The 26,103-nt window shown below is 40.3% G+C and overlaps 2 protein-coding genes across 2 annotated transcripts; one reads left to right on the plus strand and one right to left on the minus strand.

The window, feature by feature from the left end:
• Positions 1-6,424: 6,424 nt before the first annotated feature.
• LOC139193134 (uncharacterized) lies at positions 6,425-12,586 on the minus strand. The gene is made up of 6 exons (XM_070816110.1): positions 12,544-12,586; positions 11,457-11,705; positions 10,970-11,144; positions 9,802-10,077; positions 6,613-6,724; positions 6,425-6,448 (listed from the first exon to the last, which is right to left on the minus strand). The coding sequence occupies exons 1-6, from the start codon at positions 12,584-12,586 to the stop codon at positions 6,425-6,427; spliced, it is 879 nt and encodes a 292-aa protein (XP_070672211.1).
• Positions 12,587-22,162: 9,576 nt separating this feature from the next.
• LOC103403993 (ferredoxin C 2, chloroplastic-like) lies at positions 22,163-24,761 on the plus strand. The gene is made up of 6 exons (XM_008342849.4): positions 22,163-22,636; positions 22,758-22,821; positions 23,169-23,257; positions 23,716-23,784; positions 24,157-24,201; positions 24,410-24,761. Exons 1-6 carry the CDS (start codon positions 22,346-22,348, stop codon positions 24,452-24,454), a joined length of 603 nt encoding a protein of 200 aa, XP_008341071.1. The 5' UTR covers positions 22,163-22,345; the 3' UTR covers positions 24,455-24,761.
• Positions 24,762-26,103: the final 1,342 nt, after the last annotated feature.

The raw sequence follows: 26,103 nt of genomic DNA on the forward strand, positions 1-26,103 counted from the left end.
CGCTATTTGTCCTCCTTGATTAAATCCTTGGATTAGTAGACGGCTTAGGGATAATTCATCCACCTTGATGTCGATTGTGGTCATTGTTGACTTCGGAATGATGTTTATGGCCGATCCACTATCCACAAGCATGCGGTTGACTTTATGCTCCCTTACGTACCCAGAGACGAAGAGATGACAATTGTGAGGCTTAGATCCTAGCAGCAAGTCTTCATCAGTGAAGTGGATTGCATTCTAGGTAGCACAACAAGTGGCATACTCATGTGGTCGAAGTTTCAAGCCTTCGTCCTTGCTTTCTTGCACTTCATGGTCGTCGAGACTTGCCAAGACCGCTGCTAGTGCTCTTCGCATCTTCTTTGGCAATCGTAGCACTTCCTCGATGCTAAAGTGTATCGGCAGACCTCCTTTGGGTGTAAGGGTAATTTCTCCCTCAATGGCAATGACTTTGCCTTTTGAAAGTTCTTCAGTTTCTACTTCGACCATGTGACATGCAACGATAGTGCACTGCTGGAAGAAGTCCTTTGGGAAGTACTCGTCCAAGGAAACAGGAATATGTGGCTTTTGCTCCACAGGTTCCCCAACGTACGTTGGCTTAGCAGCTTTTACGTTTCTTTTGGGCTTCCTACTATTGCGGCGATGGTGTTTTCTCCCTTGTTCCACCTTTGGCCTTGTGGCTTGTGGTTTTGGTTTCCTTATCTTTTTGTAGGTCACCAACGTCCATTCTTCTTCGTCATCGATATATGCATCTTGGTCGCTTGCCCCCAGTGATGGTTGTGCAGAAGGCATTATGCAACTTGAGCATTGACGGGAATGGTCGGGTGTCACTCAGAGGGGCACGGGATCAAAGGATCCAAAAGCAATTGTAGTAGTATGTATTGCTACCTTGTCTTTAAGGTCGAGCTCGATTTTCCCTTGTTGTGCTAGCTTCATGATGAGTTCTTTGAGGATGAAGCATTTGCCAACAGGATGGCTCATGATACGATGGTACTTACAGTACTTAGGATCGTTTACGTGATTCATCTCTTCAGGGCGCTCGCATTCCGGTAACTCGATCACCTTCTTTTCTAGCAAGTCGTCTAACATTGCATCCATGTCTGAGTCAAGAAAAGGGTACGTCTTTTGCTCCAGCTCCCTCAAGGTGTTTTTGTACTTGTCTTGGGTGCGAGGAGGCTCACCTCTCTTTATCTTCTTTGCTTTGGTCTTAGAGGAGATCTTGATAGGCGCGGATGAGGTCTTGATGGGCATGGGGGAGGTCTTGATGGGTGCGGTGTTGACAGTAAAAGCTTCATTTGAGGGTTTTTTTCCAGTCATGTCTACATTTGGGGAGAACATTTTATCTTTCTTGAAGTCGGTGATCGACTCCTTCTTCCCATAATTGGTGATACTCAGCTCCATGTCGTGGGATCGAGTTGCCAGCTCCTCAAATGTTCTCGGTTTTATACCTTGGAGGATGTAATGTAACCCCCAGTGCATACCTTGAATGCACATCGCAATGGCAGATGTTTCAGAAAGCCGAGCTTTGCAATCCAGACTTAATGAGCACCATCTATTGATGTAGTCGACGACAGGTTCATCCTTCCACTGTTTCGTACAGGTTAGCTCCAACATGATTACGGTGCGGCGAGTGCTGTAGAAGCAGTTAAGGAATTCCCTTTCTAACTGATCTCAACTGTTGACAGACTCGGGCTCAAGGTTGGTGTACCAGTCAAAGGCATTGCCTTTCAACGAGCGTACGAACTGCTTGATGAGGTAGCCTCCCTCCATTCCAGCATTGTTGCAGGTTTCAATGAAATGGGCAACATGTTGCTTTGGGTTTCCCTTTCCATCGAACTGCATGAAATTTGGCGGCTGATAACCTCTTGGCATCTTCAAAGCGTCAATCTTCTTGGAGTAGGGTTTTAAGTATAGTACGAAATCATGCGAGCTTCTTTCATACTGCGCCTTGATGGTGCTGGCGATCATCTCCTACAACTGCTGGATAGAAAGAGATCCCATGAATGGCATTGCTTGGTCTGGCTCCGGCTTCTCTTCGACTTTTTTCGCTAGAGGCTCCTCTTCTTCATCAACTTCTTTCTTTAATGGATTAACCATTGGGTCGACTTTCACGTCAAGCTTTGCATCTAGTTGGTTGACAAATGCTGTGATTTGCAAGTCTTTTTCCTCCACAGTCCGTGTAAGTTTTGCGATCACTTCATTCATTTGAGCCAGCTGCTCATCAATTGAAGTTGCTCCAGTAGCCATGACTTGCATGGTTGTGCTGTCACTCAAGTTGGCGTTGGAAAGTAAGGACTCGGAGTACTTCCTCAGGCTTTCCTCCCTTAGCACCTTTAGCAAGGCCAAGGTGATCACGGGCTCGTGCCTCGGGTGTTTTTGTTCCTTCGGCAGAGTTGATGCAGGGGTGGAAGAGACGGCAGAAAGAGCTCTTGCCTTGCTTCGAGTTATGATGCCCGAAGTGACACCGTCTGGGCAAGGACGCCCTTATTCTTCGCATTGGTTACGGGAACAGCTTGAGCCTTCCTTGATGCCATTCATGCTTTTTATGGATTTGCAGATAGAGATGAGAGGTACAGATAGTCCCACCGGGCGTGCCAAATCTGTAAACACTGAAATTCCTGCAATGAATGAGACAAGAACACGTGTACAAAATAATATTTTTATTAATGATTTAGGGGTTACAATCTCTTCTACAAATTTAGCCTCTGATTTGATCTTCGTAATGTGTAGATTTATGGATTGTGTTGCTGATCCAAGGGCCATTGGGGCTTGATCTTGAAGGTTGACGAACGGATTTTCAAGGGGCTTTTGGGCTTGATCTTGAAGAAACGGTTGTGCGGATTTCTTCAAGGGGCTTTTGGGCTTAATCCTGAAGGTTGATGGGTGAATAGATCTTCAAGGGTTTTTGGGCTTGATCTTGAAGAACGGTTGGATGGGTGGATTTGTTGATGTTGTTGATCCAAAGGGCCGTTGGGGCTTGATCTTAGGATGAACGGACGATGAACGATGAACACTTTCTTCAAGGGGCCGTCAGGGCTTGATCTTGAATTGGTGGAAGTTCTTTAAGGGGCGTCGGGGCTTGATCTTGAAAGAGGATTTGACGAAAAACGAAGAGAGCTTTCTTGATCCTTCGGGATTCGTTTGGGAGCTTTAGAGTTTCAAAGCTTCAAGGTTTTGGAGTAATGTGAATTGGTTATCAATTGGTCCCCCTAAAATGAATGAAATGGCCTTGTATTTATAGAAATTTTCAAGGCCTAATTTTGAATATAATATTCAGATTAAATAAATCATTTATGCTAGGTGTTGACATGTGTCCTTATTTGATGACTTTTCTGATTTATTTTGATTTTTTCGTTTAGTCACACGCTACGTGTAAAATTTATGTGACACGTGAGCGTTGAAATTGTAATTATTGGTCAACATTTATTTCACCGAAATTTCGATGTCTACAGGGTTACCTAGCTTTTCTAGTTGACCGATACTTGGTGGGTTCAAGATCAGTATAATATGATACAAACAATGTTCTAAAAGGCTCTGCATAAGCGGTAGGCGGGTGACCATCACCACAATTAATCCCTAGGGATTTAAAAACCAATAAGAAAATGCGTCTAGACCTGCTTAGACGCAGATCTAAACCCACATAGTCGTGACTCTCACTGAAACAGAAAATAGATAACTTCCATATTACATCTCTTTTAAATAAATTGTAAGAGACTTATTCCCCATGTGTTCAATATGTTCTAGTACTTTATGATTTACGTGTCATTCTATTTTACAATTTTAGGTATCCAGCATAATTTTTTTTTTTTTTTAAGTATAAGTTGCCATTTATTTATATGTTCTATAACAGATTCAATTAAAATTAGAAAAACCGCCTAGGCCCCACCTAGATCTCACCTTGATGCCTTATCCCAAAGTACCTACTCATACCTCAATTAGCACTTAAAGCCTTTTGAAACCTTGGGTACAAACAATCCCACCATGTATCGCTATGCTTCAAAACTTGAAGTTTCGTTATTAGTTTTCACTCGGGTTTTCCAAGTCCCCAACAAAGAAGTTCTTCTTCACTCGGAAACTTATTCACTCTCGTTCTACTCGCGATTCTCTTCAAAAACGACATATTATACGCCCAATTCTGACACTAGAATATTTCTTGTTATCTTATGTCGCCATGTCGATTGAATCCAATATTTTGCAACTTTAATTCGTCTTTTTCAGAATTTGAAATATTTTATTTTCTTTATACTTCGTCGTCGGAATTGACCAATATCTTGTCCTACATCAATCTGTAATCATTCATGTATCCTACTGAGGCACGAACAACAAACACAATTTGTAGCAGCAATATCAACATATGAAGACTAGTTAAGAAAGTAATAACACGTATGATTTGTGCCCGGAAAAACCCCTAATTGTGTTAAAAAAACCCTGGAGTCCCCCGGTCCACTATTGAAAATAAAGGTTCATACAAAGTATACTACACAAGCTCAAATTCCTATAACTAATCTAAGGAACAGTTTCTACCTTTGTACAACCTTCAATCACATTAAATGCATATATGAGTTCAGTCTACACAATATTAGCAGCTTCAATCGTTCAACTCATCATCTTGTCGAACCAAAATCAATCAATGAACTACGCGTGGCACCGAAATAAATCAATGAACTAAGCATATGATATGAAGATATGAAATGCAAGTTTTGGATTCAAAATAGCAAAGCCAATTTCTTCAAATAAACATTTAGAGTGAAGAAACTAGATGAGAATCCACTCTTAAAAATCTATATGAAGATTTAAAGTGTGTTTGCGACCTAGAGTTTATGCAAGCTTTTTCATGAAAATTTTGTGCAAGTTTTAGAATTAAAAAAATGTTTGCATGCCAAAACATAAGCAGCCTGGGGTTTCCAAGAGTAAAACCAGATAGGAGGCCAAGCCAAAAAATACTGTAGATTTTTTTTTTTTATAATGTTTCAACCCTAAGGGTGCGTAAGTTGCACTAGACTAAGCTGGACTGAACTAGTTTTAGGGACTAAGCTGGACTGGCTTGCACTACTAAGCTAGACTGAATTAGCATTAGGGACTAAGCTGGACTGGCTTGCACTAGACTAAGCTAAACTATCTTAGTGAAGCGTTTGATGCAGTGTCAGACTAACAAACTGAATAATATTGTTCTTTTCTTTTTTTTCCTTTTTCTTTTTCTTTTTCTTCTTCTTTTTCCTTTTCCTTTTCCTTTTTCTGGAACACTCTTCCCTCTCCTTTCTCTTAGTTTTTATCGCATGAACACTCTCTTCCTCTATTGAAAATAGGCTAGTTTTTCATAAATCTCTCTCTCTAGGATTTGCAATTAGCGATTCGAATCTAGGTTTCACGATTCGAAGATTACTTTTGCACTTCCACCAAATCTGGGTTTTTTATTCCATCGAATTTGTGCAGATGTGCAAATGACTAAGATGAAGTTGTGGTTGCAGATGGAAGTGGACGTCGGCCATGGCAGAGAGAGCGTGACGTGATTCGGGGTTCTTCGAGTTTCAAAACGAGCAGACGAAGAGTTGGAGATTCTGGGTTCTCTGCAATTTGAAAAGAACAGACAAAGAGGTGGTGATTTTGGGTTCTCCGCGATTCAAAACGAGTGGACGAAGAGTTGGCAATTCTAGGTTCTCCACAATTCGAAATGAGATGACTTGATTCTGGATTCTAGGTTCTTTGCGGTTCTGGGTTGGCTAGTGTAGGTGATGTTGGCGAAGCAAGCAGACGAGGTCTTAGCAATCGCATGGTGTTCGGGTGGTCTCTAAGACCTCCTAGTGAAGGAGATAGTCCGCACAAGTCCTGCTTTATCCCATTAAACTTAGTCCGTGTAAGTAACAAACACAGAAAATCAAGGGTGAGAAACTCACTTTCGTATGAAAGGAATCAGACAAGGTCAAATCAATTTTCTTAAAATGTGCTAGACTCACGTGCAAACCAGACGCATATAAGCTAGTCAGAATGCATATAAACTAGTCAATGCATAGGAATTGACTAGGCAAATACATATCAACTTTAATCGTGAAATGCAAATGCGTGAATCAAATCTGCCAATTAAGCTACAACTTGAGATCATCACACTTCAATTTGAACTTCTCAGATTGCAAGATCACTAAGCACTAAATCAACCTTATTGAGATCTGAGCTTGAGTGATTTAGAAATACATGAAGATTACAATTTTTGATAAGGAAAGCCAAACAAGTTCTAAGTCTAGACTTTACAAGGAGACTTGTTCCCCCGTATGGACATGATAACATCAGTTTAGTAGTTTCCTTAAAATACTAAATATGCAGTAATGTGGTGACAACATATCTCTATGTAAAAAGATAATAAAAAGATGAAATTTTTTGTGAAAAGTTAAATTAATTTGGTTCCAATTTGTTGGAAGGGAGAAAAAATTAAACATTAGATGCAAATTGTAACAATGAACTGATAATGGCAGCAGGAAAAACTTAAAATATTAGATGCAACAATGATGTAAATTCGTTGACAGTATGATTATAAGGTCTAAACAACTCACAATCAAATGGATGCTTGAAGCTCTCCCAAATGGTTCTCGAGCTTGTATCAATAATCACATCGTCATGACGCACTCTGCCGAAATCAGGCACAACTGCAACAATACTCATTCCCCTAGCTCTGCGCTTCCTTTTCCTCATCGACTCATGATACTGCCCAGAAGTACTACTCCAGAGAGCGGAGCATCTGCATCAACAAGAACATTAACATTCCTCTTCCAGCCTCTATTCTTTTCCGCCTTGTTTGTTTCAGTAGCCACTTCGTCACCAAGAACAATATTCGCAAGAGAGAATATTGCTCCTAGTAATGAAGAGATTGCTGAAACAAGCAAGGCGAGGAAGAAGAGAGGGTGGAAATGGAAGCGGCAAAACAAGTCTTAGACTCAATTATATGCACTATGAGAATTGAGCGAGCACACAAGGTAAATGACTTGAATAGTTGATATTTTTATTCAAGTTAGCTTTCGCCTTATTGTGTTATATAGGTAGGTTGGGATTCATTATCTTTCCGCAGCGTACGATGGTATTTCACTAGTCTTACCACGGTGAATAAGGATCGGACTAACGAAATTTTCAAAAGATGGGAGGGCCGCATTATGTTTCGATAAGACTGAATCAGTGCACTTTGATTCATAAGAAAAAAGAAAAAAAAAGTAACTGAAAAATTAAAATTTAACGCCATTATGCTTTAATATGACCCAATATGTGCGTTTTGAGTTCATAAGAAAACAGAGTAATTGAAAAACTGAAGCCCGATAAAAAAAAAAATTTGATAAGATTGAATGTGTGTTTTGAGTTCATAAGGAAACAAAATAACTGAGAAGGTGGGAGAACATTATGTTTCAATAAGACCGAATATATGGGTTTTGAGTTCATTAGGAAAAAACAGAAATTGAAAAATTAAAATTCAAGATCATTATGTTTCAATAAGACTGAATATGTGTGTTTTGAGTTCTTAAGAAAAAAAAGTAACTGAAAAATAAAGTCTCAGACTTATATTTTAATAAGACCAAATATGTGTGTTTAACAAAAAATAGTAATTGAAAAATTCAAGTCTGAGGCTATTATGTTTCAATAATATCGAATCTGTCTGTTTTAAGTTCATAAGAAAACAAAGTAGCTGAAAAGTTCAAGTCCGAGGCTATTATGTTTTGATGAGACTGATTATGTGTGTATTGGGTTTATAAGAAAACAAAGTAACCGAAAAACTAAAGTCCAAGGTGATTATGTAGGACAATGTTTTATAATGTTGGTATGCAATTAACGTTAAATTGTGAGATGAGTCTTCCTAGCATTTCTCTTTGATAGGATATGTTTGATAGGATATGTGTGTTATGAGATATGAAAGTTTGACACTTTGAATTGAGGTATGAGATTAGTTTTATAATGTTTGATACGCAATTAACGTTAAACTATAAGGTGATAGAAAAACCATAAAGAGTCTTACTTTAAGAGAGTCTCCCTAACATTTCTTTTTGATAGGATATGTGTGTTATGAGATATGAAAGTTTGACACTTTGAATTGAGGTATGAGATTAAATTTTATTTATATATTTATTTTAAGTATTTTATCTAAACTTTAATGAAAAATTTTAATACAATTTCCATATTTTTATGGGGAGTGAAAAGCTCAGTTATGAGATGTTTTAGGAGACTTTGGATCATGTTCCGAGTCACTAACATTATTTGATTAAAACCTTAATGGTATTTAATTTTTGTTCAAAGTCCCTTAACTTTGTATATCTCATTATTGCTATTAATATGTATTTTCAATGTTTGATATTAATTAATTGACATGTTATGGAGATTTAAAATCTCATATTAAATGACATATAAATTAAAAACAATTACAATAAAAAAGAAGGCACTCAAAAATTTTGATTGAATAAATAGATAAAAAGGTAACAATACAACTTTGAAATAATAAATGTTAAACGAATGTGCCCATAGTGTTGAAAAAAATTGAAAAAGGAGTATATTTTTTTTGATAAATTAAAAAATATATATTTTACATTAAAAGTTGGGTACATTTTACAAAAAAAAAAAAGGTACATTTATATAGAAAAATGGTACATTATAAATAAATTATGAGTATAAATAAAAATTTTAAAAATATGGGCACAAAATGAAATTAATATATGGGTACAAAATTAAAATTAAAAAGAAAATTGGTACAAATTAAAAAACGATTGCAAATTAAAAACAGTACAAACCTATAATAGAAATATATAAAGTTTAACCATAAATATAAATATACCAAATGTAACGTTTCCAATATTAAATGAATATATTTTAGAAATTTAATTATATTGATATGTAAATACTTTATAACTGAAATAATGACGTTCATTAAAAACTAGGGATCTTGATAAAAAAAATTAAAAAGAAATAAGGTTTTAATCGCCACTCAGTACTACAGTCTGGTGGTATTCCTTTTCACTTGGAAGTGAGAGGTCTTACACTTGAATATCATGGATGGCGAATTTGATACCAAATTAGGTTGGCCATTGTGTGGCTTAGCCGAACTTCCCCTCCCCTCAGTATAAAAATATCGATGTACTCAAAATAAGGTCTTAATCAATGCAATAGAAGAAATAGGGATGGGAACCTAATTTCTCCTTATAATTTAAATCCTCAATTTAAGAGTCTGATGCTGAATAGTTACTTAAGGAAACTTTTATTTGAACCCATATAAACTTGTCCCCAAAATTACAATCTCAAATAAATAAGTACGGATAATGACTCCTTATCAATTCTTCCGTTTCCCACGTCACTTCCTCGGCTGCATGGTTCCTCCACAACACCTTTACTAACGGAATGACTTTGTTCCTCAGAGTTTTATCCTGTCGGTCAATGATCACCACTGGTTCCTCAACATAACTCGCGCCCTAACTCACCCTTAACGGTTCCGACTGAATAACGTGAGAAGGATCCGATACATACTTCCGAAGCATGAAAACATGAAATACGTCATGAATCTGCAACAACTTTAGTGGTAGTTCCAATCTATAAGCAACCGCAGCAATTCTCTCTGTGATTTGGTAGAGGCCGACATATCAAGGACTTAACTTTCCCTGCTTACCAAAACGAACTACACCTTTCCAGGGCGAAAACTTCAGAAAGACAAAGTCACCAATCCTATACTCACGATCCCTGGAATGTCGGTCCGCAATGCTCTTCTGCTGATCTTGCATCGACTTCAAATTCCTCTTAATCAACTAGATGTTAGTATTAGTGGTGTCAACAATTTATATCCTTACTAACACTCGTTCACCGACCTTAGTCCAACACAAAGGTGTCTGGTTTGTCTTCCCATACAATGCCTCAAACGATGCCATGCCAATACTGAAGTGGTAGCTATTGTTGTAGGCAAACTCAATCAAAGGCAAATAGTTATCCCAACTACCCTTCCACTGGAGAACAAACACTCTCAACATGTCCTTCAAAGTTTGAATCGTCCTCTCAAATTGACCATTGGTCTTTGGATGATAGGTAGTGATGTACAACAGCTGAGTATTCATGGCGTCATGGAATGCTCTCCTAAACAATGGTGATTTGTACACCGTGAAGTTTAACAATATTATCAATGAACAACTATGCCAACTTCTCCAGTGTGTAGGTCTGTCGAACAGGTAAGAAATAAGCAGTCTTGGTGACTCGATCCACAATCACCCAAATGCCATTAAACCTCGACCGTGTGCTTGGCAAACCATACACGAAATCCATGGTGATGTCTTCCCACTTCCACGCTGGTATAGGGAGATTCTGCATTAGCCCTTCAAGTCTCTGTTAGTCCGCCTTCACTTGTTGGCAAATAATACATCTCTTCACATACTTTGCCACATCCTATTTCATCCCATACCAGTAGTATAACGTACAGATAGTGTGATACAATTTGGTACTCCCCGAATGCATGGCATACGTCGAAATATGGGCTTCATCAAGAATTTCCTTATTCACCACTTCATTGTCCTTAGGCACAAACAACCCATTTCCCATCACCAAGACTTCATCTCTTTGGATTTTCAAATCTCACCTAGAACCATTGCACACCTGTTCCGTTAGATCTGCACACTGTTGGTCGAGCTCCTGAGCTTCCCTAACCAAATCCACCAAAATAGGCCTAATTTGGAAGTGTGCCAACAATGCTTCTTACGAATCTGGTGTCATGGCTACGCAGGTTTCTCAAAGAGAAAACAATAGCGAAACATGGATAGCTCAAAGGGAGGCAAGATGTTCATAGGATTTCTAGCTAAGTGTGTCCACTAAAACATTCACGTGACCTGGATGATACTCAATAATGCAATCATAGTCACTAATGAGTTCCATCCACCTTCTCTACCTCAAATTCAACTCTTTCTGGGTCAAGACATACTTCAAACTCTTATGATCGGTAAAGATGCAACATTTCTCGCCGTACAAGTAATGTTACCAAACTTTTAGAGCAAAGACTACTGCTTCGAGTTCCAGATCATGAATGAGGTAGTTTCTCTCGTGAGTTTTAAGTTGCCTAGAAGCATAGGCAATGACTTTCACATGTTGCATCATAACATAACCCAATCCCGACAAGGATGCATCACTGTAGATCTTAAACTCACCGCCATCATCTGAAAATGCAAAGACAGGGGCATGAGTAAGACGTTGTTTAAGTTCCTTAAATCTCCGTTGACAATTCTCATCCCATTCGAATTTGACCCCCTTCCGGGTCAACGTAATGAAAGGCAGGGCAATCATCGAGAAGTTTGACACAAAACATCAGTAATAACCAGTCAGTCCCAGAAAACTCCTCACTTCGGTAACATTCCTCGATTGTTCTCACATAGACACTGCAGAAATCTTTTGTGTGTCCACACTAATTCCCTCAACGGAAACCACATCCCCGAGGAAACTGATCTGATATAGCCAAAACTAACACTTACTAAACTTCACATATAGCTGATTCTTCCTCAATATCTCCAACACCAACTTTAAATGTTTCATGTGCTCAACATTACTCTTGGAGTAGATCAAGATGTCATCAATGTATACAATCACGAACCGATCAAGATATGATTTGAAAACTCTATTCATCAAATTCATGAAGGCTGCAAGTGCATTCGTCAACCCAAAAGGCATGACACGGAACTCATAGTGTCCATACCTAGTGTGGAAGGCAGTCTTCAGTACATCTTCATTCCAGATCAACAGCTAATGGTAACCCGAATGAAGATCGATCTTAGAGAACACATGAGCACCCCTTAGTTGGTCAAACAGATCATCAATCTAAGGCAGGGGATAACGATTCTTCATTGTCACCCGATTCAGTTAGTCGATGCAAAGTCTCATCGACCCATCATTCTTTCTGACAAACAGTACAGAAGCGCCCCAATGAGACATGCTGGGCTGAATATAACCTTTATCCACAAGCTCCTGAAGTTGAATTTTCAATTCTCTCAACTCAGCTGGTACTATTCGATATGGTGCTAAGGAAATGAGGTTGGTACCTGGAAGTAAATCAATGGTGAATCGATTTCCCTCGCAGGTGGTAACCCCGCGCAAATCCTCAGGAAATACATCAGTGAATTCATTCACCACTAGCACATATCTAGCACACAGGGAAGGTTCATCGTCCTGATGGTGGAAATAATACTATTCTGGAGGATCTGTCGCTTGCCTTGAAACGTGATCACTGGTCGTCTAGGCCGATCAAAAGTCACCAGTTTCTCTCTACATCCGACATAAGCATTATGCTTAGATAGCCAATCCATTCCCAGAATGATATCGAACTCCACAAGTTTGAAGGGAATCAAATTGGCCTCCATGATTCCCTATTCAACAATAGCCGGGCAATCCTTAAACTCCCACTATGCACAGAATAGATCTTAGGTGGCAATTGTATGAACATATCAAAACAGAGCGATGTCGGTTGCGGGTTAACAACCCGTGCAAATTGTGGAGATATGAAACAATAAGTGGCACCTAGATCAATTAGAACATGAGCCCAATTACCAAAAACAAGTAACGTACCAGTAATAACTCTAGGATCTTGCTCTGCCTCCTGCTGAGTCATGGAGTTGATACGCCCATGGGCCTGATACCCTGAACCATTGTTACGGCCGTCTCGAGTTCTAGCACCATGTCTATTGCGGCCGCCTTGATTTCTAGCCTACCGTCAATCTGATTGTCGCCTACTCTTTTTATCTAACTCATGTGAAAATTCTAGATTATGGAAGCATCCTTGAAGAGATGAATCCATCTCTCGAGAATCGTGAGATTTCGGTCCATTATGCTAGCTTGGATGATGTTTGGTGTAGAAATGAGATGATCGTCGACAATGCATTAGCATATGCAGTAGCTATTGAGATCATGTTAAGCAATGACATTGAACCCTGTTCCGTTGATGAATGTCGACGTAAAACTGATTGGTTAAACTGGAAACAAGCAATCCAAGTTGAACTCGATTCGCTTGCGAAACGTAAGGTGTTTGGACTTGTAGCTCATACTTCTCCACATGTGAAGCCTGTTGGCTACAAGTGGGTTTTCGTTCGGAAGCATAATGAGAAGAACGAAATTGTGTGTTACAAAGCTCGTCTTGTTGCGTAAGGCTTCTCACAACGCTCCGGGGATTGACTACGACAAAACTTATTCACCCATTATGGATGTGATTACTTTTCGCTACCTTATCAGTTTGATAGTTTTTGAAAAACTGAGTATGCACCTAATGGACATAGTAACTGCGTATCTTTATAGGGATCTTGGTACGAAAATTTATATGAAAGTTCTCAAATGACTTACATTGACTGGATCAAATATTTCCAAACCTCGGAATATGTTCTTAATTCAGCTTTCGTGTGAAAGTTCTCGAATGACTTACTAGTCAAGGATATGTGAACAAAGAACTATGCCTTTGTGTGTTCATTAAAAAGTCACATTTCGGTTTTACGATTGTTGCAGTATATGTCGATAACATGAACCTCATCGGAATTCTTAAACAGCTCGAAAGAACTGATGCGCATCTTAAGTTGGAATTTGAGATGAAAGATCTAGGAAAGATTCGATACTGTCTCGGTCCCGAGATAGAGCATTGTTCAGATGGAATCTTAGTACATCAATTGAACTACACCTAGAAAATGTTGCTCTGCTTTAGCCAGGATAAATCGAACCCTTCGAATACCCCTATGGTCGTTCGATCACTAGATGCAAAACGAGATCTTTTCCATCTGAAGGAGGATGATGAAAAGATTTTGGAGCCTAAAGTTCTTTATCTAAGTGCGATAGGCACTTTATTATGCTTAGCTCAATGCACTAGACCCGACATCTCCTTCGTTGTTAATCTTTTGGCAAGATACAGTAATGCACCAACACATAGACATTGGACTGATGTTAAAGACATTTTTTGTTATCTTAAAGGTACCATGGATTTATGCTTGTTCTATCCCTACGGATCCTCGAGTGATGTTGCACTCCCCTTATCTCGAGTCAATTCTTGCATTGTTGGTTATGCCAACGCAGAATACTTATCTAATCTGCACAAGGCGCGTTCTCAGACAGGTTATGTTTTTACCATTGGAGGCACCGCAATCTCTTGGAGGTCAACTAAATAGACCTTAGTTGCCACTTCGTCTAACCATGTTGAAATTCTCGCCCTACACGAAGTAACTTAAGAATGCTTCTGGCTGAGAGCAGTTATGGGCCATATTCGAAACTCTTACGATCTTTACCCCGTCATTGATGTCCCAACGACAATCTATGAAGACAACGCAACATGCATCGAACAACTCAAGAAAGGCTACATCAAAGGAGACAACACCAAACACATTGCGTCAAAACTTTTCTTCTCACATCAACAACAAAAGCATAAGAAGATTGAAGTCACGTAAATCTGTTCACAAGACAATTTGGCCGACCTTTTCACCAAATCACTATTGAAGGCGACATTTCAGAAGCTTGTTCAAGGAATAGGTATGCATAAACTTTCTAAGTTGTAACATTGCTAGTTCTCTTTGGAATTATGTCAAACTCAAGGGGTGTATCCTGAAGTATACTTTCTTGATCTTAATGTACTCTTTTTCCCTACGATTAGGAGCATTTTTCTCATTGGGTTTTTGCTACCTAACGAGGTTTTGACTAGGCACCCACCTTGGTTGATCATATCCCTGATGATGTCCCGTAGACGTTTCATTTGACCTTGCATTTCTCACGCATTTTTCCTTGGACTATGGATTTTGTCCCTACTCAGGTTTTTACCATAACCATAGGTTTTTGTGAGACTTAGTTCCATATGAAAGTTCCTACCTTAGTTGAGAATAGCTTGTTCCTAGAATCAGTGCCGACGAGTCAACTTCGTCAACTCTACATGATGCCGAATCTACTTGAGTATTTACACACTCAAGAGGGAGTGTTATAAACTTCTTATTTAAGAGTGACTGTGTAAATTCTAGAGTAGATTTAATTCTAGTTATTCTTCCCTATTATGACTTGTATTCCTTAGAGGGAAAAGATTTCTCCCTTCCCTTAGTACTATAAATAAAGGCACTGCGTAGGAGGAATAACACATCCTCTACACAACCCTACAAACACATATTTCTCTATATTTTCTTTGTGATGCCGGTCCCCTCTCCCTATCAGTTAAATATAGACCACAACATAAATTTTATTTGGGTTTTTATCACAAATTGTCCCTGACATTGATCAAACACATCATTTTGGTCCCTGACATTCAAAATCAATAGAAATGGTCCCTGACATTGATCAAACACATAACAAATGGTTTTTCCGTTAAAAACTCTTTGGGCAATTTTCAAAGCTTCGTAACTCAATCGTTTCTTAACCAAATTTGACCCAGGATATATCAAAATGAAGATAGGAAAGTGTAGAACAAGATTATACCTATTTGGAAGCCCAATGGTTACCGAAGATGCCAGAAAATAGCCTCAAATGTGACTGGTTTGCGGAAAAATTGGAAAACTCGCCGGAAATTGGGTAAACTTTAAACATTCATAACTTCTTCAATACTCAACAAAATTGAGTGATTAAAAAATGAAAATCATAGTTATCAACGAGACAAAGAGAATGGTGCCTTTATTGACTGCTAATTCACCGTAGTTTGACCGGAAAATGGCTAGAAATTGGATAACCATTTTCGAGTTAGTCAATTCCGAGCCATTTTTCGGCCAAACTACGGCGAGTTAGCCATCAAGAAAGATATCATTCTCTTCCTCTCGTCGAGAAGTATGATTTTCATTTTTGAATCACTCGATTTTGTTAATTATTAAAGAAGTTATGAACGTTTAAAGTTTACCCAGTTTCCAGCGAGTTTTCTAGTTTTTCTACGGATCAGTCACATTTGAGGCTATTTTCCGGCCATCTCCGGCAATCATTGGGCTTCAAAATAGATATAATCTTGTTCTACATTTTCCTATCTTCATTTTTATATATTATGGGTCGAATTTGGTTAAGAGACGATTGAGTTACGAAGCTTTGAAAATTGCTCAGAGAGTTTTTAACGGAAAGACCATTTGTGATGTGTTTGATCAATTTCAGGGACCATTTCTATTGATTTTCAATGTCAGGGACCAAAATAATGTGTTTGATCAATGTCAGGGACCATTTGTGATAAAAACCCATTTTATTTTCTAAAATTGTGAATTTTCTTATTTAGTAGGGTCCCAAGAGACATTCTTTGGAGGATTTTAGAGAAGAAAGGAGTACGAGTAGCATATATCCAAGCTATACAGGATATGTATGAAGGAGCAAAGACTGCCGTAAGAACTCATGAAGGACAAACCGAAAGCTTTCCCATAACTGTAGGATTACATCAAGGCTCATCCTTAAGTCCTTACCTCTTTGCGTTGGTAATGGATGAGTTAACAGGACATATTCAAGATGATATTCCTTGGTGTATGCTTTTCGCAGACGATATAGTGTTGATAGATGAAACTCAAGAAAGGGTAAATGCAAAGCTTAACCTTTGGAGAGAAGTGTTGGAATCTAAAGGTCTTCGCCTAAGCCGATCAAAGACAGAATATATGGAGTGCAAGTTCAGTGCAAATGGAGGCCAAAACGAGTTAGGGGTGAGGATCGGAGATCAAGAAATACCAAAGAGCGACCGTTTTCGTTACCTAGGATCTATCTTGCAAAAGAACGGAGAATTAGATGGAGATCTCAACCATAGAATACAAGCTGGATGGATGAAGTGGAAGAGTGCATCCGGCGTGTTGTGTGACCGCCGTATGCCACTGAAGCTCAAGGGAAAATTTTATAGGACGGCAATAAGGCCGGCGATGCTGTATGGCACAGAATGTTGGGCGGTGAAGCATCAACACGTACACAAAATGGGTGTAGCGGAGATGAGGATGCTTCGTTGGATGTGTGGGCACACGAGAAAGGATAAGATTAGGAATGAGGATATCCGGGGTAAAGTAGGAGTAGCCGAAATTGAAGGAAAGATGAGAGAAAATCGGTTACGGTGGTTTGGACATGTGCAAAGAAGGCCTACTGACGCTCCGATTAGAAGATGCGACTATGGGACAGAGGTTCAGGGCCGAAGGGGTAGAGGAAGACCCAGGAAAACTTTGAGAGAGACCCTAAGAAAAGACTTAGAGTACTTGGATCTAACGGAGGACATGACACAGGACAGAACACAATGGCGTTCTAAGATTCATATAGCCGATCCCACTCAGTGACTTGGATTTTCCAAGTCTCCAACCGAGAAGTTGTCCTCGTTCGGGAAATTAAGGGAACACTACCTCAACCTACATGCTCCACTCACAAAGCTCCAACATACAAGCTTCAACAAAAGAAAATTCAAAGAACTTAGCGAAGAAGGCTTTGGTGATTTAACACAATACGTTGAAATGAAGGAAAGCTTATTTATTGATATCTTGATAAATTACAAATATGTACATATACTTGAGTCAAAATAAACAAACAAGAGGGAGCCTTCACAAAGGTTGCTTAGGAGAAGTCTCGGCAGTCGGTAGAGCCCCAGAAAGAGAAAGCACCGGAGGGGGATCATTCGGAGCCTCAGTACTGGACAGAACCCTAGAAGGAGGAGGCATCAGAGGTTGATCATTTGGAGCTTCATTACGCGGTACAGCCCCAGAAGACGAAGGCAATAAATGCCTTTGGAACAAACCCACAAATCTCTGATGATCAAGTAAAACCTGACCATCAGATTCCTTCATCTGGTCAAGCTTCCTCTTCATGTTTGTAGCATAGTCATGTGCGAGCCGGTGCAACTGTTTATTCTCATGCTTGAGCCCTCTAATCTCCTGTTTGAGACTCATCACTTCAGCCGCCAATGATTCAACTTGGCGGGTTCGAGCAAATAGGCGTTGTGCCATATTAGACACAGAACCTGCACACTGAACACTAAGAGCCAGAGAATCCTTAACAGCCAACTCATCAGACCGTTTGGAAAGTAGTCTGTTATCTTTGGGAGTGAGAAGGTTCCTGGCCACTACCGCAGCGGTCATATCATTCTTCATCACGGAATCCCCAACGGTAAGAGGACCAGTAGGGGAGACGAAGGATGGGCGCCATATGTTGTCTGGAGAAGGCGGGGCTGCCTCTTCAACAAGGTTCAAGTCAAAACGACGGTCGGAGGGGCCAGACATTTTCAAAGGTGTAGAAGAGAGAAGAGGTCGGACAAATCAAGTTCTTAGAAGTACAAGAATGGAGCTTCTACAGGTGGATATTCAAGTGTGCTTTGGAACTTAATGTTAGCCTCTATAAAAATCTGCACTCGACGAAGCTTCAGAAATCGAAGAGGCGTTTGCTTTCTCAAAAGCTGGGCTGCTCAGAGACCACGAGGGTCGATCTCAGAAATCGAAGAGGCGTTTGCTTTCTCAAAAGCTGGGCTGCTCAAAGACCACGAAGGCCGATCTCAGAAATCGAAGAGGTTTGCTTTCTCAAAAGCTGGGCTGCTCAGAGACCACGAGGGCCGATCTCAGAAATCGAAGAGGTTTGCTTTCTCAAAAGCTGGGCTGCTCAGAGACCACGAGGGCCGATCTCAGAAATCGAAGAGGTTTGCTTTCTCAAAAGCTGGGCTGCTCAGAGACCACGAGGGTCGATCTCAGAAATCGAAGAGGCACCTACTTTTCCAGCCTTGTCAGCACCTGTCACACGCACACTCAGCTTTGTGGAAATTATGGGCATTCTGTCGAAGATTTCTGGCGAAGTAGAAAGCACATGAATCGTACTGTTCAATCACCCACTTCCCACACGCAACAGTAGCTCATGGGTACCACATATAACTTTGCCAAAGTTCTCTGACAAAGTTGAGACTACTTTTCCAGCCTTGTCAGCACCTGTCACACGCACACTCAGCTTTGCGGAAATTATGGGCATTCTGTCGAAGATTTCTGGCGAAGTAGAAAGCACATGAATCGTACTGTTCAATCACCCACTTCCCACACGCAACAGTAGCTCATGGGTACCACATATAACTTTGCCAAAGTTCTCTGACAAAGTCGAGACACGTGAAGCTTGCAACTCTCACTACATCGCTCTGACCAAGAAGGGTAAAAGAATAGCAAAGAAACAACACTAACAAAGTTTAGACACATAAATTTTGACGGCCTAGCTACCATATTATTACCCACAAGGGTAAAGGAACAGTACCACTGCTGGATAATTGGAAAGTCCCGGTGTGTCAACCTCTGTGCTTCATGGCAAGGTAGACTAGCAAACATGCCCAACCTTTACTCACATTCGAGAAAACACTCCCAACAAGATTGCTTGCCCCAAAATCGAAGAGGCATCGCCCTCCGAATCTCGAGAGCCAGACTCCCAACATGATTACTTTCTCAAAAATCGAATAGAGGGTAAAGGAACAGTACCACTGCTGGATAATTTGAAAGTCCCTGTGTGTCATCCTCTGTGCTTCGTGGCAAGGTAGACTAGCAAACATGCCCAACCTTTACTCATATTCGAGAAAACACCCCCAACAAGATTGCTTGCTCCAAAATCGAAGAGGCACCGCCCTCCGAATCTCGAGAGCCAGACTCCTAACATGATTACTTTCTCAAAAATCGAAGAGAGGGTAAAGGAACAGTACCACTGCTGGATAATTGGAAAGTCCCTGTGTGTCAACCTCTGTGCTTCGTGGCAAGGTAGACTAGCAAACATGCCCAACCTTTACTCATATTCGAGAAAACACTCCCAACTCCCAACATGATTACTTTCTCAAAAATCGAAGACACCGCTCTCCGAATCTCGAGAGCCAGACCCCCAGCATGATTGCTTTCTCAAAAATCGAAGACACCGCTCTCCGAATCTCGAGAGCCAGACCCCCAGCATGATTGCTTTCTCAAAAATCGAAGAGGCATCGTTCTCCGAATCTCGAGAGCCAGATCCCCGACAGGATTGCTTGTTCGAAAACCGAAGAGGCACCACTTTCCCAACTTCAAGAGCCGGATCTCCTTGGATAAAGCTTGTCTGTAATCTTCACACGCAACATCAGCTTTCCAGATACCACAGACCACTTTTTCAAAGTGCTCTGACAGAGTTAAAACTTGTGAAGCTGGCAGCTCCCACTACCGTGCTATGACCAAGCAGGGTAAAGGAATAGCATTATTACTTGATGTTAGGGAGACTCCTATATATGGCGACCTCCATCCCCAACGGACAGGCAGACCTGCAAAAATGCTCAACCCTTCCTCTTATCTGAGAGGGCACTCCCAACGAAGCCTTTCAAAATATTCAGCTTTCTTTCCCCCCGATAATACCTCTGTAAACAAGCTATACTAGAGCAAGAATATCTCATATCATCAGGGTTAAAAGCAAGAGTATCCCATATCATGCTTTTTCCCTGTCTTTTCCTTTGGCCTTGTTCTTACCTGCAAGACAAGGAGAAAGAGAGCAATCAGTCAGCACTTGGAATCAAGCTTCCAGCCAGGAACTGACTGCCTGGAACCCCTTACCCTGGCATTGCTCTCGAGTACTCATCTTCAACATCTTATGCTTCCAAGGAAGATACCGCATCTGCCTGAAGATAGGGCAAGTGAGAAGGATACAAGGAAGCATGTGGAGACAAGCGTAACAGCACACGTGCCGATATATCCACTACTCTGTCAAAAGCAAAAGTATCCCATATCAGCAGGGTCGAACGTACTCTAGATTTGATGGACTTGTTTGACCCTCAAATTCTTCAGTCGGCCTTATACTTTGGAGGAAACCAGAAAACCCTCCAGCCCAGTTCAAGAATAAGCCTGTGGAAAGTTACTTCTTCAAAAGCAAAAGTATCCCATATCATCTCTTCTCATTTTCTTCTCTTTATCCTTCATGCTGCCTGCAAGATAGGGAGAATGTGAACAATCAGCCGGAGCTCTGATTGCTTACCTTGTCTGTTACCTCTTTCAGCAGATCCCCTAGCTCGGCGACTTGGGGGACTCCTACTACATGGTTTGTATCGCGCTTGACCAAGCCTGAAACTACAAGTAAGCTTCAAGTGACATTGATACATTACCTTGTGCATCTCCACCAGTTACAGATACCACCCTTGGATGGAGGAAGAGTACTTCCAGAGAAGATTCCACATCTACCTATGAGACAGATAAGGAAAGTCAAGCCGATACCACACTCCGGGACTTAGAAGTTTCGTGGTTACGAGATCATTCTCCCACAATATTTCCTAATGTCATTTGTACTAAATCATTCACTTGTACTCCCTAAAGGAGAGCTTGAACCTATGTACTTGTGTAAACCCTTCACAATTAATGAGAACTCCTCTATTCCGTGGACGTAGCCAATCTGGGTGAATCACGTACATCTTGTGTTTGCTTTCCTATCTCTATCCATTTATATACTTATCCACACTAATGACCGGAGCAATCTAGCGAAGATCACAAAAAGTTACCGTTTTCGCTACCTAGGATCTATCTTGCAAGAGAACGAAGAATTAGATGGAGAGCTCAACCATAGAATACAAGCTGGATGGATGAAGTGTAAGAGTGTATCCGGCGTGTTGTGTGATCGTCGTAGGCCACTGAAGCTCAAGGGAAAATTTTATAGGACGGCAATAAGGCCAACGATGTTGTATGGCACAGAATGTTGGGCGGTGAAGCATCAACATGTACACAAAATGGGTGTAGCGGAGATGAGGATGCTTCGTGGGATGTATGGGCACACGAGAAAGGATAAGATTGGGAATGAGGATATCCAAGGTAAAGTAGGAATAGCCAAAATTGAAGGAAATATGAGAGAAAATTGGTTCCGGTGGTTTGGACATGTGCAAAGAAGGCCTACTGACGCTCCGGTTCGAAAATGTGACTACGGGACAGAAGTTCAGGGCCGAAGGGGTAGAGGAAGACCTAGGAAAACTTTGGAAGAGACCCTAAGAAAAGACTTGATTACTTGGATCTAACGGAGGACATGACACAAAACCGAGCGCAATGGCGTTCTAGGATTCATATAGCCGACCCCACTTAGTGGGAAAAGGCTTTGTTGTTGTTGTTGTTGTTGTAGTTATTACAAGCGCATCTTGGAATAATCCAAAGTGCTTTGGTGCTCATTCTGCACAGTTGCTCCATACTGTCGGGAACAACATCTAATAGCCCCCATCTCCCATTTTTGTTAGTTCATGTTTTATGTAGTGATGGTCTTCTTTGTCCTCATTAACCGTTTGTGGTGGGTTTGGGGTGACACTTTTACTAAGTGCAAGTGTCTGTGGTTTGTATCCCCGCTCACTGCTTTGCTTTGTGTTTAGTTTCATTGTGTTTGCCTCGGCGTAGGCTTTCTTGCTTCTGTTTGGCTTCTTAGCCTTGGGTTCTTCAAAAAAAAAAAAAAAAAAAAATAGCCCCCATCTTCTTTATCTTCTTGACTGCCCATGGCTTACCCGTCAACCAGAATTAGTGTCATGGACCATGCCATTCCCTGCAATCCCTGCATTTCCCTTTCTATCCACCTGAAACCGCCACCCTTCCGCCAAATCAGTTGGCCAAACACCGTCACCCACCACTCCAACATAACCAAATGGCGTCGCAACACGACTTCCGAGCTCCAAACTCCGGTGGCTGTCACCGACCGAACCGGTGACTGCTCTCCTTCAGTTCCCACACACAAAGTCACCGTTCACGACAGACAACGAGGAGTCTCCCACCAGTTCCTCGTCCCCGAGGTAACTGTCCGAGTCTTAACTTTCTTTTTCTTTCTTTGTTTGGTTGCTGAGAATTTCGCTTAGAAAATTCTATCTATTTTCTCCAGAAAATTAAGTGAATGTGTTGAAATTGAAATTTCAGGACCAGTACATATTGCACACAGCAGAGTCGCAGGACATCACGCTTCCATTCGCTTGCAGGCACGGTACTGTTCGTTCAATCATTTTCTAGTAATAATTTTCTTCAAGAGGATTAAAATTCGGGACTGGCTAAGGTTCATGTAATCAACACAATTACTGTATCGGTCATTTATAGTCATGTATGATATTCTCTCTTTTCCGTTGTATATCTGATTTAGGGTTAATGGTGAATGGATTAAGTAAATGCATGTAATCGTAGCCAAATTCATCCCGCGATATGTTATAAAGTGATGTGGAGATTTTCCAATTCAATCTCTAGAGCATAATTTGATGTAGGTTGGGTTTTCCTTTTTTCCTTTTTTCTTTTTCCAGTTCATTCTATGATAGAATCTCGATTGTTTTTACTTGGCAGGTTGTTGTACCAGTTGTGCAGTACGCGTAAAATCTGGAGAACTTAGACAGCCTGAGGCACTAGGAATTTCTACCGAATTGAAATCAAAGGCATGTAGTTGTGTGGCTTTTTTAGTAGTTTATTCAATGTGTTTTGCATCAAAGATTTGTTATTTGATAATCAACTTACGTTTTCGAGTTTACTTGAAGGTTGGGTTTGTTCTGTGAAGAAATTATAGAAAACAAGAAATGAATTTCAGAACTACTAGTTCATTATCGTCTTAAGTTAATGTATTGAAATTGGAAACAATAATATTGCAAAACAGCATTCCGAATTGCTGACAAAATGTGAAACTTATGGGGTCTTTGATCTTTCAAAACATTTTGGGAACTAGTCCTTTTGTGCTTGGAAGATGTTGATGCATCTGCCCCCTACAATGTCATTAAAATGAGTATTGAGTCCAGACAGCCACAAACTGATTATATTTCCCGACAATGTGGAAATTATGTTAAACTAATAATAATGAATAAAGTAGTCTTGAATTGTTGTAATTTTGTCTGAAATGCAGGGCTATGCACTTCTCTGTGTGGGTTATCCATCATCTGATCTTGAAGTAGAAACGCAAGAGGAGGATGAGGTAATCTACTGAGATCTACCTTTCTCTCTCTGGAAATGTAAAGATCCTATTTGGAAGTCAAAAAGTTCGAATCTATTTCATTGAGATGTAAATAGCATATAAAGTTTACTCTGCCTTTAATGAAAATTGTGGAGTCATTTTTCTGTCATCATATGTGATTTAGTACTAGAACTCTTGTAGCTTTATCTGTTGCAACTACTGTTTGTTCTCTTTTCTTTTTTTATGGATTTATTTGGTATATGATGGTGTTTTGCACTGTGTGATTGATCATGAAAGAAATTGTATCATCCACCTGAATTGTTCATGGATTATTTGTTCCGTCTGTCTTTCCATTCATCTGGTTATAGAAATCTGAAATATTTTCAACTACAGGTATATTGGCTTCAGTTTGGCAGATATTTTGCTCGGGGACCAATTGTGAGTTCCTCCTCATTCTCCAGAATTTTTCAAATTTCTAATAACAAGTTTAAGACTGATATCATGGGGTATTTGAAAAAAATTAAGATTGATATCATGGGGAAACCTCGGACTGAAAACAGATCTCGTGTGGGGAACAGAAGAACAATGATTAAGGCAATGCCAAGAAACAAGTGTATCTTAATAGTACAATATATTCATGATGCAGGAAAGAGATGACTATGCATTGGAGTTAGCTATGGGGGATGAATAAGCAATGTAGAGTATTGGCTTTGGAGTTGCGACCTACTGATTAATCATGGATGTCGTATTTTGTTTGCTTGCCCAGAACGGTATCTTTCCATCTTCATGGACCTTGGTTTATGTACCATCTTTTCCACTGAGTGTACATCCAATGCTAAGTATGGTCGTTGCCTAGGTAATGTTCTCTTATACTTGCTTTGCTGTTGTCATTGTTTTTTAGCTTGGATTGAACAAGGCCATGTGTGGCTTGAGTCAATTATCTAGGATGTTCTCTATGTAATCAATTGTTATGCAATACAAATTATTTCTTTGCTCGATGACAAGAATGAATGATAGGAGATCACTTGTCAATGTATCTATCAAAAATGCTATTCTGAAAATGATCACTTGCTCGATCGCTCATGCCAATAATAACCTGTGCGTGTTACTAATTTGGTTGTGAGCAATGAATATGTGTCGATGCCCCATTTGCTCCTTGTTTTGTACTTTCGTCACTTGTTACTATTTTGTCACCAGGTTAGAATACGCTTGTAGTGGGCAAAATGTATATTGGAAAGTTGTTGCCATTAATACTTTCATTACCTGTTAGAAATGACCATCTTTAGTTCGAATGAAGCAGGACTTCTTTGTTTGTCTTAGTAGTTTTCTTTTGTAGCATCTCTCTCTCTCTCTCTCTCTCTCTCTCTCTCTAGATTCCTAGTTGTATAAAAGAACTGGGAATTCTGTTTTTTCTTTACATTCTAAACATAATCTGTGGCGCGTCTTAAGTTTATAGTCATTTATCTTGTATTGTTTGGATAAGAACCAGATATCAGTTAGTCGGATCTCTTTTTGGACGCCATGAGAGGTAATACTGCTAACCAAGGGAGGAGTAGATCCCTGTCGTCCCCTTGAGGACTGCCATCTGATCATATCCATCACTTAAATAGGAACAAAACGAAATCGGTCATTAAATTTGATCGATAGTGATAATGGGTTTGGTTCGCAAAGTTAGTGCGTCAGCAAGCACTGGCTCACTCTCCTCTCCCATCCTTATTTCGTTGGCCGAATTCTGTGTCTTCAAATTGATAATCAAATGCCGGTTGACAGCACACTGATAAACCTCAAAGGCCAGAAAATCTTTCCAGATTGTCGCTGCTGTCTGTAAAAGGCGCTAACTCCGGTCTTCAAGATACTTATGAGGTTCAATGGTTTGAAAGACGAGCTGGTTGTGGTAGGGATGCATAATGACCTAGTTTTGTGCTGTGCGAGCCATCGATAAATTAAGGACGGCACCGGGCGGGATTATGATCATCCATGTTGTATTTGAGGGTATTTCCGGGCTTAAAAGGAACTCTTGGTTCAGATATATCGCCCTCTCAGTTCCCCTCCACCAAGAGAACGTCCTTATACCAATCCTTGTCCTAACCAGGACAGTCGGTGATGTAAGCAAGCCACCGAAAAGTAGATCGAGACTGAAACAAGTAACGAGTATTAATGCTTTTTCGGATGTGTAGAGAAGGTGAAATTCGGATAAGCCCACTCTGGCATGATACCACTCCTTTAAGCATTCGAAGCAGAAGATAATACGGACGAAAGTAGGAGTAAGGTTGCAAAGACCAATTTGTAAGCTGCGACAAGGGAAATCTCAACCCCAAATCAAGGTAACGAGGATGGATC

Source organism: Malus domestica, chromosome 16, assembly GCF_042453785.1.
Source record: "Malus domestica chromosome 16, GDT2T_hap1".
Taxonomy (NCBI): Eukaryota; Viridiplantae; Streptophyta; class Magnoliopsida; order Rosales; family Rosaceae; genus Malus; species Malus domestica.